This window comes from Tinamus guttatus, unplaced genomic scaffold (assembly GCF_059628265.1).
Source record: "Tinamus guttatus ecotype Peru unplaced genomic scaffold, ASM5962826v1 Tinamus_guttatus_pri_ptg000211l, whole genome shotgun sequence".
NCBI classification, from domain to species: domain Eukaryota; kingdom Metazoa; phylum Chordata; class Aves; order Tinamiformes; family Tinamidae; genus Tinamus; species Tinamus guttatus.
Genome location: NW_028288745.1, coordinates 6,781,054 through 6,798,056, shown reverse-complemented (window position 1 = coordinate 6,798,056; position 17,003 = coordinate 6,781,054). Strand labels below are relative to the sequence as shown.

Sequence of the window (17,003 nt, the reverse complement as noted above, 5' to 3'; positions counted from 1 at the left end):
TAGAGCTGCGTTGACTCTGTTCTCTTGGATATGGAGAAACACTGTCACATTTCAGGCCATCTACTGACCCTTCTCCAGGTAAGGACAAATTTTCTTTGCATACCAACATGATGCAGCTGGCAAAGCAAACTGTGTGGGGCTCAAGAAGAAAGATGCTTTGAAGAGGAAATGACTGGTGGTTGGATGCTGCTGGAGGCATTGCATTTGAAGAGGTTGTTTTGTTCACATAACAAAAAGAGGGAAGCAGCTTGAGAACTGTGTCAGCCATTTCAGATTTCACTGAAGATAGCAGGAGTTAGACAAGCCAAAATGCATGTTTAGCCTTCAGCGAACATACATACCGAAAAAGAGCTGGCTGTCAGCCCTGCATGTCAAGTATAGTCGTCCCCATCCTGCAGGAGTGAGTGGTCCCGTGGGCTACACTGGTGTTATTTGTGTGTGGAGTAGGCTGGCTCCTGTAAAACCCTAGTAATTTCATACAGACTACAAAGCTGTTCCTTCTGCTTGGTTAATGAATCCAAGCATAAAAGCAACATGTGGCACACTAACCATGAAAGAAAAGCCTCATTAATGTATTGTTCTAGAGGACAATTATAAAGGTGTTACTAAGGGCAAATGGGAGGAATATATCCTCATTAATTGTTTAGGAAGATGCTTGCAAATTGCAGGACTTTCTTGAATTTCAGTGTAGCTGATTTAACCTCTGGAGATTCTTTATTGAAGTTTAATGTTTTTCTTGGGATGTTCTTTTTGTTTTATTTTTTGCGGGGGGAGTCACTTGATTAGGGAGTTCAGGCAATCTAATTTGGTGTTGGTGATACGGACAAAGAAGAGCAAACAATTCACAGAATATAGATTTTACTGATTGTTTGGTTGCTAAATGTTTATCTTCATCTTGCAAGCACATGGGCAAAAACTGCAGGAAATAGCATGATTCACTTTACGTGGATTTCTTCAGTTTGCAGGGACAACCTACCAGGGACTGTCTGGTAAAAAACAGGTATGCAGCAATAGGGTCCTTAGAGTTAATTAGGGATTTGGTCATGAAAAGGGTTTAACATGCTCAAATCCTATTAACTTCTAAGGCAGTTGTGATTACTATGCCCCTTTTAAGATCATGACCCAATAATTTTAATTGCTATGGTTTAATTTATTTCATTGCTAAACTGTCATCTCTTCCTTACTATCATATTACACATCCATTCATGGGAATGTTGCTGGGGAGGACGACTCAATAAACATAGGATATTTCCATCTTGCAGCTAAATTCAAGCTTGGATAACCGAAACGCTGTTTGCTTATCCTTCTGCAGTTGCAGTTGGGTGCTGGGTTCGAGTCTGATTCGCATGTGCATTCTGAGGATGTTTGCAAAGCATTTTATTTTATATTTATACACACACATATACAAATCACTAGATCAGCTTCATTCCCTAAAGGATGGGATGGACGAGTGTGGAATCCTCACGTAAGCAGCAATCTACGAGACCTTCGGTGCTAGCTGAGCGCTCGAAGAGGAGCCCGTGGCAGCGCTCCGTGCCACGGCGCCGCACGCCCGGCGCGGGCCTCGTGTCCCGCGCGTCTACGGGCGCTCCCGCAGGTGCGCGGGGGCCGCGGCCGGGGCCGCCCGCTCCTCGCCGCAGGGGGAGGGCCGGCCCGGGCCGGGGGAGGCGCCGCGCTGCCCGCGGGCCGGGTCTGGGGGCGCTGGGCCGGGCGGCCCCGCGGCTGCTCCTCCCCGCGCTGCCGGCGCCGCTCCGCGCACTGCCCGTCATGGCTGCGTGCGCCCCCCGTCCGCTCCTGCCGCTGCTGCCGCTGCTGCTGCTGGGCGGCTGCGGGGCCACGCTGCCCCCGGAGCCGCCGCCGCCGCCGCCGCCGGGCGCGCAGCCCCCGGGCGAGTCGGCGCTGCAGGCGCCCACCGTGCTGCTCGCCATCATCGCCCGCAACGCGGCGCACGCGCTGCCCCACGTCCTGGGCTGCATCGAGCGGCTGCGCTACCCCAAGGGCAGGATCGCCCTCTGGTAAGGGCGGCGGGCCCGCAGGAGCGCAGCGGAGCGCGGCCGCCTCGCAAGCGCGGGGGGAGCCGGGGCGGGAGGTGCTCATCGGCGCTCGGAGGGAGCCAAAGGTGCCCCCGGGGATCGCGGCGTGTGGCAGCGGGGCACGCGAGGGTGCCCGGGGCGCTGGAGCAGCCTGGAAATCCGTCCCTCGGCCCCTGTCTCTAAGGGGAGAGGAATCTTCCCATCTTGGCATAAGTGCTTGGAGCAGCATGAACTGCCTGAAAGGATCCAAAAGTAATGTGTAAAATAAGAACGGGTGTAAGATAAAAAAGGAGATACAGGGCCTAATCCAAAATTCACTAAAGTTAGTGGAAAGTTTTCTGTTGGCTGCAGAAGTCAGTAAAGTCTTTTGGTTTAAGCTATTTGGGGACAGCCCCCATCATAGCACTGATGCTAAAGCACTGTTGAACGAAGTGTTGGATGTTCTTGTAAGAACTTAAGGGATGTCTTTGCCACTTGTCTGAAATACTCCACACATCTTAATAGAAAAGGAGTGGCTCATTTAAAGTTGATTAAACTTTAATCAGTTTATAGTATTTTTTTTTTTAAATAAGTAACACAAAACCAGCTCTGATACTGATTCTGGGATTACAACCTGATGCATAGCAGTGGATCAGTGTCAAACACATTTGTGTGTCTGTAGGTACCTAGGCCTGCTTTAATTTGCGTCAGTAAGAATTTTGCTGATTTAGCTAAACAAAAACATCAGAAAAGTCTTTGGATTTTGTTTTAATAGATATGTGTAAAAGCTACTAGGAGACTCAAGATATTGACTGTGATTCAGCAAAGTGTCTTTGCATGGTGTTTACTAAGTGCAGACCTGAGCACAAAAGCAGGGCACATCCCTAAATGTTTCTTGTGGAAGTGCAAAGTAGGCATTGACTGTGCCTACAATTTATTTTGGGTGTTTCCCACACTATGCGTACTTTAATGTCTTTGCAGTGTTGTGTAAATGCACTTGTGGCAGCTATTATTGAAATTACAGTGCAAAATAATCAAAAAATATGCTGAGATGATTATAAAAGTGAAGTAGTATTGTGAGAAGAATTGTGCACAGACACAAGCTTTGGTTAAATAGTGAAAATTTCACCATTTCCCATGGTTAAACAGGAAAATGCCTCTGCTGAAATTTTAAAAAAGAACTTAGAAGTCATGGCCCCTGAAAATGAAGTTCTGTAGACTCTGAATCGCCACAGAGAGTGAGCAGCACCTATAGCGTGGCTGTGGTTCCTTGGAGTGGTTTAGTCCTGTTATCAGCCACCCCAATAGCTTGAGCTTTTTCAGAGGTGGGCATGTTCAGGACACAATTTACTTGACAAGAAGAGTCTAGCAGATAGATCTATCAGGTCTTTTCAAAACAAAGCAGACAATAAAATCAATTTCTGGAAGTAGATTGCATTTCAGAATCTTTGTGCTTGACAGTGTTCTTTCAAGAGAAAAATTCCTGGACTTACCTTTTCCCTGGTGTCATTGCATTACTGAGTGGCAGTGAAGGGGTGGTTGTCAGCACTGCATTCCTTCACCACAGCTTGTGCTCTACTTCAAAATTTCTTGAGTAAGTCAATGTTTTAAAATATGCAACTATAGGTCTTGAAGATGAAAATTAAAAGCATATATCATCTGTTAAACTTTTACATGCTGTTTGTATTGCCCAGGGCTTAAATTCAGTGGTGGATTCCTCAGACGGGTTTCTAGCGGGAAAGACGTGAGCGACAGCATAGAAAGGTTAAGACACAGTGAATGCGTTTGAACAGAGATGTTGATAATTTTTCATTCTTACCTTACGTTACCTAACAGTGGTGCTTCATCCTTCTTAGCCTGATAGTGAACAAATCATGTGCTCTGGGCAGTCTTACACTCTGCTTTTTCCTTTGGCTCTTTGGCTCTTCAGTTTCTGTGATTGTGAGCACCCTTGGAACTATGTGCATCCTAGTGAAGCAACTGTTTGGTCTGAGGCCAACTGGCATGACATGACCCATGTCCTTTCAGTTGACTACTGCCTTCCTCTCCCTCCCAAAACAGGAAGCTGCATCCAAGCTGCCTATTGGGAATAGTCCCTGGCTCCTATTAACCCCAGTCATCGGCACAGGTCGGGTTGTTTCAGGGTTGTATTAATGATTTACTGGTGGGGATTTCTATGCAGCGATGCTCAGGCTCTTGTCCTGGCCCTGTTTGGTCTACTAGGGTAGGCTTGGCGATAGGCAATCTATCTGTGAGCTGTTGATAGTGCCCAGTCCTGCTTGGCAACAGAAAATGAATACTTACTGCGAGGTTGGTTTTGTTGATTAAATACAAACCTGTACTGCAAGTACTGCCCCATTGCTGCTCTTCTTTCTTAGAGTTCCTGAGAAGAGTCCCATGACCTGTGCGGCTGGGAAAGGCAAAGATCTCACACTTTGGAAACAGACTCCCATTTCCCACCTTACCTTGTAGACAAACTGGTGCTTGCGGAGTTGTCAAAGAGCAATGCTGAAGGTGGCAGTTGTGGCTTCTTGCAAAGCAGGCATGAAGGGAGCAAGGGGCTTGAGCCCTCCCCTTAGATGCCTGTAGAAAGAATAGACAGCATTTGAGTTGAAAAACCATAATGTTGTGAGAAACAGGCTAGTGCCCAGAGACAGTAGAGAGGCTTGAGAAAACAAGGGTATTTGGTCCTTGGAGGTATGTGCTGAAGAATATTAATGGCCATTCTCTTATAATGCTGTTTTTCTTTTCTAGCTAGGGAGTGTTCTTCAGACAGCGTGTGTATTGGCATGTCTTCAGGGGTGGGCTGAGCTTCTCAGGGCTGTGAATCCAGTCTGAGTTAGACAATTTGGGTGTGTTTGGGTGTGTTACCTTTTTTTTTTTTTTTTTAGTGTTAAAAGAAAAGTCCAGAACAGGTGAAAATTGGTTATCTTTATCTCAGAAAAAAATAAATGACCCAGAGGTTACGTAGTCAGTGTTCCTCAGCCCCTCTTTTGTGTAGTTTAGAGTTGTTTTTCTTATTTTGAACAGTAACAATGCTGAATTTTGCCTGTCCTCGTTAATTCCAGAACCTCTCTGGTGCCATCAAAATAGGCTGAAAAGTGTGTTGTGCTCTCCCAAATGCCAAAGTCTTCCATGTAAAAGTCTTCCAGATTGTGTTAATTAGCTGCATAAGCTAATTTGCTTCATTTTGCTTAAGCTTCAAGTTAGGGGAAAAAAAAAAAAGCATGGGCTTGATACAAATCTGGTTCAGATGAAATTTGATTTAAAATTGGTTTTGTATCAGCAGCATTTCAGTAGCATTAGCTGCCACTGAAGTCTGAGAGCAGATGCAGATTTTTTTGAGATTTACTCACTTATAGAGCATTAATTTGTCAGACTGGTTCATCCTGGCTGCAGTAAATACTTGCAAAGTAGAGATGTGCTCATCAGAATGAGAATTGAGTCTGTGCTGGTTGGACCCAGCATTCAGGGGAAATCTTTCATTCCCTTCCAAAGCATTTTTTTCTGTTAATCACACTGGCTCACACTTTGCCAGTCCTTCTACTGCGTGATGGTATAGCCAGGAAAGTTGTCCATAATTCAGTTTTAAATATCTGTTCTTAGAGGTAAGCTGTGCCTTATTGCTTTCTCTCTGACTTTTTTTTTTAACAACCTGAGAATCTACATATTTATTTGGGGCTTTGGAGGTAACAATTAGGCCCTCCTGTGCTTGAAAATGTGTACCTGTTGTGTGTAGTAGTGCATGTATATGCTTTGGAAATGTTGACATGTATCATATGTATCATATGTGAGGCTGCTAGAAAGCTGGCTAAATCTCTGATGATTGCGTATTGCGATGCTGGCTCTAGTGAGCAAATAGTTTAAGCTTAAAAGAACCACTTGTAACAAAATATTAGCTGATGAGAGCAGTGTAATAATGATGACCTCCATGCTGATACATTTTTAATTTAGAGCTAGCTAACAGTAGTATATCTGAGTGTTTTCTTATTCTGCAGCAGTTCACTTTCAAATATGAAAAGTTTTATGTAGATTTATGTAGACGATTTCCAGTAAGATGTGGAGAATATTTTAAACCATAATGAATATTATTACTCACTGGGAAGGGTTGGCTTTCCAGTATCCCATTTTTTGTTCTGCTTTCCATGAGTGAAACAAGGTCAATTTAATCTTCATGATCAATATTAGTCACTAAGGAATGCTGAAGATGCCTTCAGCTGCATTTGTGGGTTGCTTCTGTCCACTGGTGTTTTGGATCTGTTTAAAGATTGCTCATCTGCTATGGTTTGCATATTGAATATTAAAACGGAAGTTTCAAAAATTAATTTGACTTCTAACTTGCTTGCCTTTTAAAACTAACCTTGTTGAGTTTAGCTTCCCTTTCATATTTGTAGAGGATTTTAAATGTTTTTTTAGTCTACGACCAAGTTTTTAAAGTTATCTAAATAGCGCTAAGAGATGCGACCTGTATCACCTTATAGTTGTGATAAAGATGATGATCCTGTTGTGCAAGGTGTTGCATAGAGTCGTTCTTCTAGAGTGCTTGACCAAAGGAAAGAATGGGTCTAAAATACTTCCATTTTCTATCTGGGGAACTTTGAAAGAAAGGCTAATTAACCAGCAATGCTCTTAATTTTTATTAGGGTCAGAGATAGTAAGTAGTCATGATTGACGTTTCTTGAGTCTTCTTTCTTACTGAGGTAACTTTTATAGGTCCTGTGTAAATGAAATAATGAAATAGTGAGGGAGAGAGCTCCATATTGGAGGCTGCTGTTCATTATAAGCCTTTTTATGCTTTCAAAGGTCAGAGAGAATGAAGGGTCACCTTGTTCATTCCTGCCCAAGGCAGGATCTCGCACCTCCCCGAGATGTTTGTCTAGCCGGCTCTGAAATTCCTCGGGGCTGGGATTCCACACGTAGTCAAGGCTGCAGACTGTCAAGGTTGTGCAGTGTCGTGTCTCATGAAGCCCGTTCAAGTGTGGGGGAAGAGGTAGGCAGATGTGTGCCAGAGTATTGGAGAACCATCTGCCACCGAAGTTGGCTGTGAAATGCCAGGATCTTTTTAAAAAAAGGACAATTCCACTTGTACATTCTTTGTGTACGGACTATTTCAGTTTAGCATGTGGCCCTGGGGGCAGGCTCAGTTAGATGTGATCCAGATGAGGTCTGCAGCATTCCTGCCACCATTCTTCTACCTGCAAACACCCTTTCCCTTCTGTGTTGCTCTTCCAACTGGGATGTCTCTATGCTAATGGCTGGATCTTGCAGAGCAGTTAATGTTGGAGTGCATCTTTGGAGAGGAGTTCCAGCCTAGACTCTATAATCACCAAGTATTTCTCCTCTTACTCTCTGACTCTATTTTCCTTTCGTTCTTCTTACGTGTTCCTGCCAATACTTACTAATTTCCTGCTGTGCCACTTACTGCCCGAGCTTTGTGTGTGTCTTTGAATCCTTCCCAACTTCACTTGCTCTACAGATCTGAAAAGCTGGTGTCATCTTCTTGGGGACACACAGCATTAAAGATGATCCTGAGAAACAGAATTGCTGCTGAAGTTTTAGGGAGGTGAAAGTACTTTTTGAGTCTGTCTTTATTCTAGATAAAATTTCTTTGATAAATTTAGGATCCAAGTTACCTAGCAAAAGTACTACAAAGGGCTACAAAGTTAAAGACATATAGAAGGGAGAAAAACAGTATATTAATTTTATAAAAAAGCAAGAATTTGAACACAAGTTCAAATTTGAAACAAATCAGGTCTGTGACCTAACTAAACTTGCTCTAGCATGTATTAGAAGATCACTCTGAGTGAGTGACAAATTTGGAGTTACTGCAATAATTCATATACTCTATACCAGTTTAGTTACTTGAATGGTTAGTGCACAAATATATTAGGTTAAATTGATAAAGGATTGTCTGGAGCAGCTATCAGAAAGGGAAAAAATGGCTTTGTGCAAACACTCAGGAGCTGTTAATGCACAGCATGGGAGCTGTTAAGTGTGACATTTTGCCTGTATGCTGCTCCTACATTCTCTGTAACTTTCTTAGGATTCTGTTTAAAACAAAAAAACAACAAAAAAGCATGGAGAGATAGGCATAGTCCTTTGTACAGAAGGCAGCGGGCAGGTATTCTTTGGCCTTGTTTGATTCAGACCTGCAAGATTCCTGAAATGTAGGAGGAACACTTGCAATGTAGTTTTTTACTAGAAAGGTGAGAAAACTAGGTATTTGGGCTGAGATAACTTCTTTCAGCAGAAACTTCTTGGAAGTTTGCATCAGCTGATGGTAGATCTAGCAGGATGACCTTTTTGGGAAAGGCAGGCTTGTGTGGAGACCCTTGTTCTAAAAGTACTCTTCGTTTCTTCTTGCCCCTTTTTTTTCATTCGTTTCTGCTTACTTTACTGTTACAGTAAACATGTTCCTTTTTTTCAGAAAGCTGCCTGTTCACTGTTAGTCAGTGTCTTGAAAAGATCTCGCGTACCTGAGCACAGCTAGATCCATGGGTACAAATGGTTCATCCAGGGCCTGCCTTAGAAGAAGGAAACATGGTGAGAGGAAGCCTTGGCCTGAGGGACCAGAGGTCACAAAAAGGCAGTTTGTCCTATTGCATGTCAGGACATGCAAACCATAGATTGAAGGGCATTTTTGATGCCTTACGTGAAGTATTACAACAATTGTAATTATTTATCCAAGCCCCTGCGACTGAATGTCTTCACGTAGTGGGTCAGGATGCTCTAAAATGATCCCCTGGGAGCACATGGTTCGCAGAAGGCCGGGAGCTGGCCCTCGCCAGGGCGCGCGCTCCTTCGGGTCTCGCTGGAAGACCATATGGGCCACAGGGCAGAGAGGACCAAGACGAGTGTAGGGTGCTGTGCCTGGCTGAACTTGGAATTTCCTTCCTGTGGGATGATGTCTGAGACCTAATGTTATTTCAACCTATTTATGTGCTTTTCATTTCCTTTATTTTAATAAAGTATAGCTTACACCAATTATGTTTTCATCCTCGTCTTCAAAGGTGGATTACAGCTAAATGGAGCCCACATGCATCAAAGTTTCAGACTAAACAAGGCAGGAATTAATAAGGCAAGATGAATTTTTGGCTGCATTCTGCCAAGATGCCCAGGTCTTTCTAAGAGGCACGTGGCACTGCTAATAAGCTTGTCAGTAAAGAAAAACGAGAGAGCTTTTTCTAATGAAAATGCACAGAGATTTCCCTTACTCAGATAAATAACTTCATTCAGTACCTGAATTCAGGTTTTAATAGTGCAATGATTATTTTCTATGTATGTGTGTGTGTTTTTTTTTTTTTTTTAACTTTCCCAAACTTCAAGTAATGTGGTGTCCTTGAATCGGGGTACATTTTATTACTGTAGAATTCCTCCAGTTTTCTTCCTGGAAGGTTAACAGGGGGCCTCATATGTAGCAATTTGAACGGTGAAACTGGTACATGCTTTTGAATGCAGTAGAGTTCCATCACTGAAACCTTCTGAGAATCAGTTTGGTTGTCATGTTTTGTAACATGATATATTGATGCTGTTCCAGACAAATGAGATCCTGCTAAATAAATGGTTTAATGTTGTGTCAGATACTGAATAAGGAGTTTCACCGCAGAGGGCTTAAATGAGGTTTTCTGGAGAGGCGTATTGTTTAAAAAATGATCAACTCTTCCAAACTGCCCTCAGGCAATTGCAGGGAAATAAGACATCCTTCACCAGGAATGCAGGCCGGTATATCTTCTGCTTTAACTCTGATCAGTGATTTATAAAGTCACTAGTGTACAACTATAACATCAGGTAAAATGGCATGAAAAGCTAGAATGTTGTTTTGGGAAGTGAGTATATTTTTGCCCAAGTCTGTCCATTTTTCTTTTCCAGAGACACTTCAAAATCTGGCATTGCTGCAGATACCAGCATCTGTGTTATCCCTGATGCCCGTGTGTTGTCATATATGAAAGTAAATGCACCTCTAAATCTTTTTTATTGTCCCTATACATGAACAGAAATAACACACTTCCTAATGTAAATAATCTTGGGCTGGACCAGAAAATGAATTAATCTTGAGGCTGTTGCACCTGGCCTTGGCTCTGATAAGAATCCAAATTCATGCTACAGAGAGAGGGAGACAGGGCACAGGCTTCTTTCCATTCTAAAAAAATCGTTTGCTTATTTTTACTGTTTGATTCTTCTGCGGAAGAAGGTTATGCCTGGCTACAATCTGGTTTGCATCTTGCCCAGTGGCAAAAACTTACGTTGAATTAACTGTAAAATGTTAGCTTGCATCTTGAAGCTGATAACCACTTGCTATCTCCTCTGCAAGCGGATCAGAATCTTGTTTTTGCTGCTTGCTCAACAGCTGCTCTTAAAACAGATACTGCATTGTACTTTGGAGAGTGGAATTTTTTAAGGCTGTATTTTGAGGTATTTCCTTAGCATTTTGAATCATTCGTGCCCTTAGAAGCACTTAGCAGGTTAGAAGAAGAGGCTGCGTTTTCTGGGACTTACTGCTACTCACATGAAAGCTAAATTATGAACTCTGACAAATACAAACACTTGGATTTCCTCCTTTCTCCTTCCCTGACTGATTGGTTTGAATCCATGAGTTATTTCCCACTAGACTTCAGCCGAGTAAACTTAAGCAACTTTCCATAGTCAGACTGATAAACAAGCTTTGCCATTAAATAAGCAAAAGCCACTTGCAGCAAGTTGCAGCAGGAGGACGGTAAGAAGCACAAACTTTAGATATCCAGAATGCCTGAGAAACCTTTTTTTCCCATAGAGTTTATGTTCAGGAGGCAGAGAAGAACATCAAATATAAGCTGTTGCTTGTAATGTTACTCACTCACTGGCAAGGCTTTTCTCTCTCCCTTTATCACTTCATTCTCCCATAACTTGATATTATGTCGTCTTTACATCCAAAAAAAGTGAGATTAAGAGGTCGCTGGAGAGGCGCCGCTGTAATTGCTACGCGCTGCAGAGGGGAGGCAGGTGCAGAACACTGGCCTCAGCAGCCTGACTCGGCTGTCATGGCTAGCTGAGTGTGTTCCCTGATGAGGACTGAGGACCAAGTGTGGTCCTGGCTTCTTCACCTTGCAGCTTGCCAAAGGGAAGTGAGGTTTTAGGGTTGTTATGTCTCCCAGCTGCAGCGCTGGGTGCAGCTGAAGATAAATGAATGCTGCAGCAGTAATATTCCCAGCCCTGGGAGGGGAAAGCTAAAGGCACAGTCTGGTGCTCTGACTGCTGCAGTCTACCAGGGACTTTGTCTTCAAGGCCCTTCCTGCCCTAGGTGTGAACCTTTGGAATCCTGAGCTTCAGAATTGCTATTCAGGGAGTTTCAGTGTTGGGGCACATATTAAATGCTATTACCGCCCCTTGACCTGTATTGAGAGATAAGATTTTTTTTTTCTTTTGGAAATTTTTCCTTAAAGAAATAATATCAGTGTAATTGACACTGGAAGCCACAGTGATGACAACAACAACAACAAAATCTAAACATAAATGAAAAGCATAGCAATTACATATTCTAGTCACTATATTAGGAGAGCAAGAATGCTAACAAAAGCAGCATACTGAAAGATGAGAAATATTTGGGGCCGTGTATGGCTAGGGGTAAGGCTTATGTTTATGTTTCAGAAGACAGCAAGACTTATTTCTCATTTCTGGGAATTGAATGGTTAAAAAGTGTGGGTGACTTCAGGAGCTGATGGCTGTGCTGTTTTTCCTTAATTGTCCAGAATTAAGTCTAGACGTAAGTGATTGGAAAAGGGAGTACTGGTGGGCCTGGTTTGTTACTGGATTCTCCAAGATTCAAGTTTAGCATTGTTGCAGCAATAGTGTAGTATAGTATCAGTGGTGGTCTCACTTGTGGGCCTCACTCACCCCAAAATATGATTCTGTGGTCTTGACTTCAATCAAGGCTAAGGCTAATGTTTGGAGACTTAAGTAACCCACTTTATTTCCAGATTCTGTGGGACCTGTGGCGTTGCAAGAAGGGCTGGTGCCAGAAAGAACCATTATTTTTGGTTTTAGTTTTGGGTTCAGGATTGTCAGTTCTGCTAGGATGTGGGGCAGGCTGGCTTGAAGAGTCGTGCTTGTTATGATTCTGGATTGACTGCAGTGATCAGAAGCTGTTAGAGCTAGTGTTCAGAAGAAAGATTTGTCAGGCCATACTTACTACAGGTTTTTAAGTAGCTTGAGGTTAGATGAGAAATGCTTGTGTTGATAAGAACCAGTGTATTTTTCGTAATGTAATATTGGTTTTCTGGGCACAGTTATGAGAAGAATTAAGGTTGGGCTGGGGCAAGGTGTTTGTGTTACTGTGTGTTGTGTTTCCTACTAGCTGTAAGAGCAGGAAAGGTGTTGGTGTCCACAGAGACCAATGGCTTGTGTTTAGTTTTCTGTACTGATTCATCCCCAGCTATGGTTAAGATCAGACCCTAGGGATAGGTTAGGTTTAAGGTTCAGGAAAAAGCATTGGAAAACTAAACATAATCAGAGGTTGTTCGTCTTGCTGGGGAGCTAACAGCTTGGGGCCATTAACTATGGTAAGGGTTTATGTTTGGAGGGAAGTTTCATTTTGGATCAATGTATTTTTGCTTTTATTGTGGAAGTCATCCTCTGTGGGAATTCACTGAAATTAGAGTTGGCTCCAGGGGTTAGAAGAAGACTTGAAATGCCATAAAAAACAGATTTTTTTTTTCAGATTTTTTTCCAGATTTTTTAGCTCTGTATTTGTCCAGACCATATGTGTCTTTTTTGTGTTTTGAAACAGTCTGCTAGTTGTAATTGAGGTTAGCTCTGAGGTTAGTGTTTGAAACAATTACAGATCCCACAAAAACCAGCAATAAGAGATAGCAAGAGGGTTGGTGTCAGTGGGGGGTAGCATGTTCTGTTCTGATGTAGACAGGGGACCTCTGTGTATCACAGCTGAATTAGCTTGCGGGTTAGCATGCCAGTTTTGGAATCTAAATATTCATGAGCCTGTTTTATCAATAGATTGTGCTGGCTCAAGCGGTCAGGAGAAGGACATATAACAGCAGGAGCCAGTGCCCGATGGGCTCTTTCATTGTGCAGAATTTGCCTTACTTGGAGAATGTTAAGAGTTTCTTTCCTGGGCATGGAAGAGGTTTGAGAGCTCTGTTTGCGTCTGGCTTGCGCAAAGCCTGGGGGCTTATGTTGGTGGAGCATGTATGCTGTATTCAGATGCTGGAGATTGATCCTCTAGATTCAGCTAGGGTCTATTTGGCTTCGTCGTTAGGGTTAAGATTTGGATCTGAATTTGCTCTTGGGTTCTGCATGGCCAGCAGCATTAAGCGGGTTGTTGTCAACTGGGTACATTCCCTCTTCTCTGTTACTGCATCTATCGAGTGTTTGGTAATACTTTTATTTGAGTTAAGGTCTGGAACTCTATGGTTTCTATGATTTGGCTTATTTCTGTGTTTATCAGTGCCTTCGGATTGAAGCCGGGATGTTGGTAGAGGTTTGTGCCTGATGATGTCTTTGCAAAGTAAAAGGCTTGGAATTTTCTTGGGCCTGAAATGAAGCTAGCAGTCTTAGTAACTGTTGGGAAGAGGCACTAGCACAACTAGTTCTTGTAACTAAACGAGGAACAGCAGAGGAGTAGATGAGCACTGTGCTCATTTTTCCCAGTCTTATGCTATTAAGCTTATTTGAGTCACTGACATAAATCAGCTTCTGGACACTGTGACCAAATGATACATGCTCTTTCAACAGGATTCAAATTGTGGATTGTTTTCTCTGAATTATCTCCTAGATGATTGGCTTCAGGGTTATGGAAGAACCTACTCAGATTATTTTCAATAGATCAGTAGAGAATAATAATTGTTTTGGCTTTTTTTTTTGCCTCTTCAAATATTTTTTTCCTCCCACTTTGGCTGTTTAGGAGGCTTTGGATACACTCATTTTTTAAAACACTAATCTGAAATGAATTCAGAGGGTGCGACTGAAATATGATAATGTCGCTCCTGCTAAAAACCTCCTCTTAGTTTATAATTTCTTATTTAGAGCAGGACTTACATGCAAACTGTCATTGCAGAGCCGTGGAGGGGGCTCATGATGTGTTTAATCCATTTCTCACTCTCGCGCAGTCTCTCGTGCCTCGCACAAACAAGTTAGTTGCTGCTTCCACAAAAAGTCATGTCAACGAGTTGTTATTTCAGGCTAGTGAGCTCATAACTGTCTGCTGGCAGAACTCCCCTCTGACTTCTTCATACAAAATAATACTGTTGCCAGGATTTTTTGCCTAATACCTGAGCCTGGAGGAAGTTCTGTTTCACAGCAGAAGAGGGAAACTATCAGGGACATTTCCTATTCTTTTAACTAGAAAGTTCTCACTTGTCTTTTTGGACCAGCCTGTCTTTATATATGATACAGGTTTTAAGTGTCTGAAGTATGTTTAGAGCTAGACCAGGGCTCAGAGAAGTAGTTATTTCTTTAATGGACATAACAAACTGCAAAGCCAGTGCAATTGTGTTGGTTCGGTTGTCTTAGCTGAGATGGTATCTGGTCCTGCTGCCCGTGACAAGCTTTGAACACCTTCAAATTTGCTATGTTGTCAGCAGCAAGGAGATTTGTATGACCTCTGCCATTGGTAATCGCCTGCCTGGCAAAACTAACCAGCTCCTCTTGCAGCTGTAGAATGGGTGGCCGAGTTAGGTATTGCACATACACTTTTGGAAAAGACCACAGATTAAAAACATCTGATTATAACAGTTTGAGCCAGAAGTAGGCCAAGGCTCTGGAAGATGTTTTCTTTCCAGATCTACTGACCTGACAAGATGCCTTTCTTCCAAGATCTTCTCAATCAACAACAATAGATAGAGCTATGAAATGGTGCTAACTCTGCTATGGAATAATACATATATTTGGAATAAACTAGTTAAGGAGCCAAACAACTGAGATGTAAGCGTGTTAGAGTCTCTGTCAGCAATCTGAATGACTTCATCTAGTATTTTAAAACAAAAGCCCTACCCAGCTTATTACTAACAGTAGTAGTTTATAGTGAAATGGACTTGTAAGGTGTGAGCTATCTGCCTTTGATGGTAAGTTTGGAGCCTGAAAAACAAGCAAAACCTCCTCAGCAGAGCTGGTTTTTGGGAAAGCCTTTATTTTCTGCTCTTCCAGTTCTCCACGGAAGTGACTGAGAGAAGCTAGCACGTGTTTAGGGGAGAGCAAAATGACTTTTCAACAGAGACACAGTTTTCCTTTTTTTTTTTTTTTTCTTCTGTGAGGATCTGATTGCATTTATTACATTTATTTAGCAAATCCCTCAAGTGAAACTCTTGCTGTTTTATTTGAAAAATATTGCTTCAGAAAAAGAGCTTCTATCAGTTTCAGATAAAAATGAGTAAAAATGACATGACTTCTAAGTGGTGAGCAGCTGATGCTGGGGCATTAAGCAATGGTTGGTGGCCTGTGGTATATGTAGTGGGCGCGAAGAAAAATCTATGTTATCTTATGTATACAAATTGTCACATATCATCTGCCTTTTTTCACTGGAGCGCTAGCATCACAGTTCAGAATCAGATCGCCGAAAGCTTAGTAGGATCTGTTTTCCCAGGCTTTGAAATTCCTGCCTTGGACCCAGTGGAACCCCAGTTCCACTTGCTGGACAAGTAGTGTGATACATGCGAAGGCTGTTTAGCTCAGAGTGTGGCCCTGCTACAGCAATCAAATGTAAAGGCTGCAGATATACGTTGAGAGCCTTTCCACTGACGTTGGAAAGCTTTGGCTCAGGCCTTGTCTTGCAGCACTTGATCCCTTGGCAGTGACTATATCTGGGCTGTGAATCCCTCCCATTGCAGATAGCGTAGATGGAAATAATGTTGTGCAGAATAAAGGCAAATACGTATTTCATTTGACTTGATTTATCCATTAGTTTTGGATGGAAGCAGCTACTGAGATTTCGTAAATGTCCAGTTCCCTTCTCTGTTTACATCCGTGCAGTGAAGGGAAAAAATTAGCTATCCTCAGACTTTACTTGTGGTCAGGATTAACCTGAAGAAGTTAAAATGAATCAGGCTTTCACATTCTTTTCCACATGCATTTACCACATTGCTGATGCAGTCTTCAGTGCTCTGCACTCCCTGAAATTTTCACATCTGCAATGATGCTTCTTAGAAACTTGTACAAAAAGAGCAAACTGTTGGAATAGGGTCCTGTAGTGTAATTGGAACAAATCTCATCCAAATCCTTTCTTTGTTTAAATGTCACTTCTTTGGATCCTTTTTCCTTAGTTGGGGATAGGAATGCACAGCACTTCTTACATTTCTCTGCAGTCAATTTACAAGGTTAGGGAAATGCTGAGAAGTTGACATTTCAGGGTTTTTTTATTTTTATTTTTTTCTCTTCCCTCTAGAGTTATCTTAGTTGTCCACAAAGCAACAATTTTTTATGATTTTGAATGTGAAGGCAGTCCTTTCCCAGAGCAAATATGTCTAACTCAGGAATCCATGCTATGGCACATGCATTGACCATGCACTAGCCATGTGCCAGGCACATGTGGACCCACGACTCCCTCCAGAGAGAGGCCACGTGGATTCCTCTTGGTGTGAGTGCAATATGAGATCACAGATGAAAGGGATTTAAACTCAGAAATTTAGCTAGTCTTTGGAATGTAAAAGTGGAAATGCTTTGCTTAGGCAGAGCTCTGGTAAATTATGAGGTGTGTAATTTTATAGTATTAATCCAGAGAATCTTCACTTACTGCATGTTATTCCATGCTGCCAAAAGACAGTTAATAAACCAGAACCTCAGCCCTCTGTCATGCCCCACCTCCTGAAGCTGTGGCTGAGCCCTGCCACGGGCAGCTGCAAGGGCAGCAAAGGCAGCACGTACTCAGTGAGCTCAACAGATCTGGCCTGGATTTGGGGACCTTGAAAGACTACAAAGTTGTGGTGAGCATCGTGGAGGCTGGGGTGGGACAGAGCTCTTGGGTAGAATTCATCTACTTTTAATTCTTGCAAACTTGTGTAAAGTATG

General features: G+C 42.6%; 1 protein-coding gene across 1 annotated transcript in view; it reads left to right on the top strand.

The window, feature by feature from the left end:
- Positions 1-1,767: 1,767 nt before the first annotated feature.
- Positions 1,768-17,003, top strand: part of COLGALT2 (collagen beta(1-O)galactosyltransferase 2) — a 41,183-nt gene continuing 25,947 nt past the window's right edge. The window contains exon 1 of the mRNA XM_010213368.2: positions 1,768-2,015. Coding sequence (XP_010211670.2) covers positions 1,768-2,015 — 248 coding nt within the window. The remainder of the gene's footprint in view (positions 2,016-17,003) is intronic.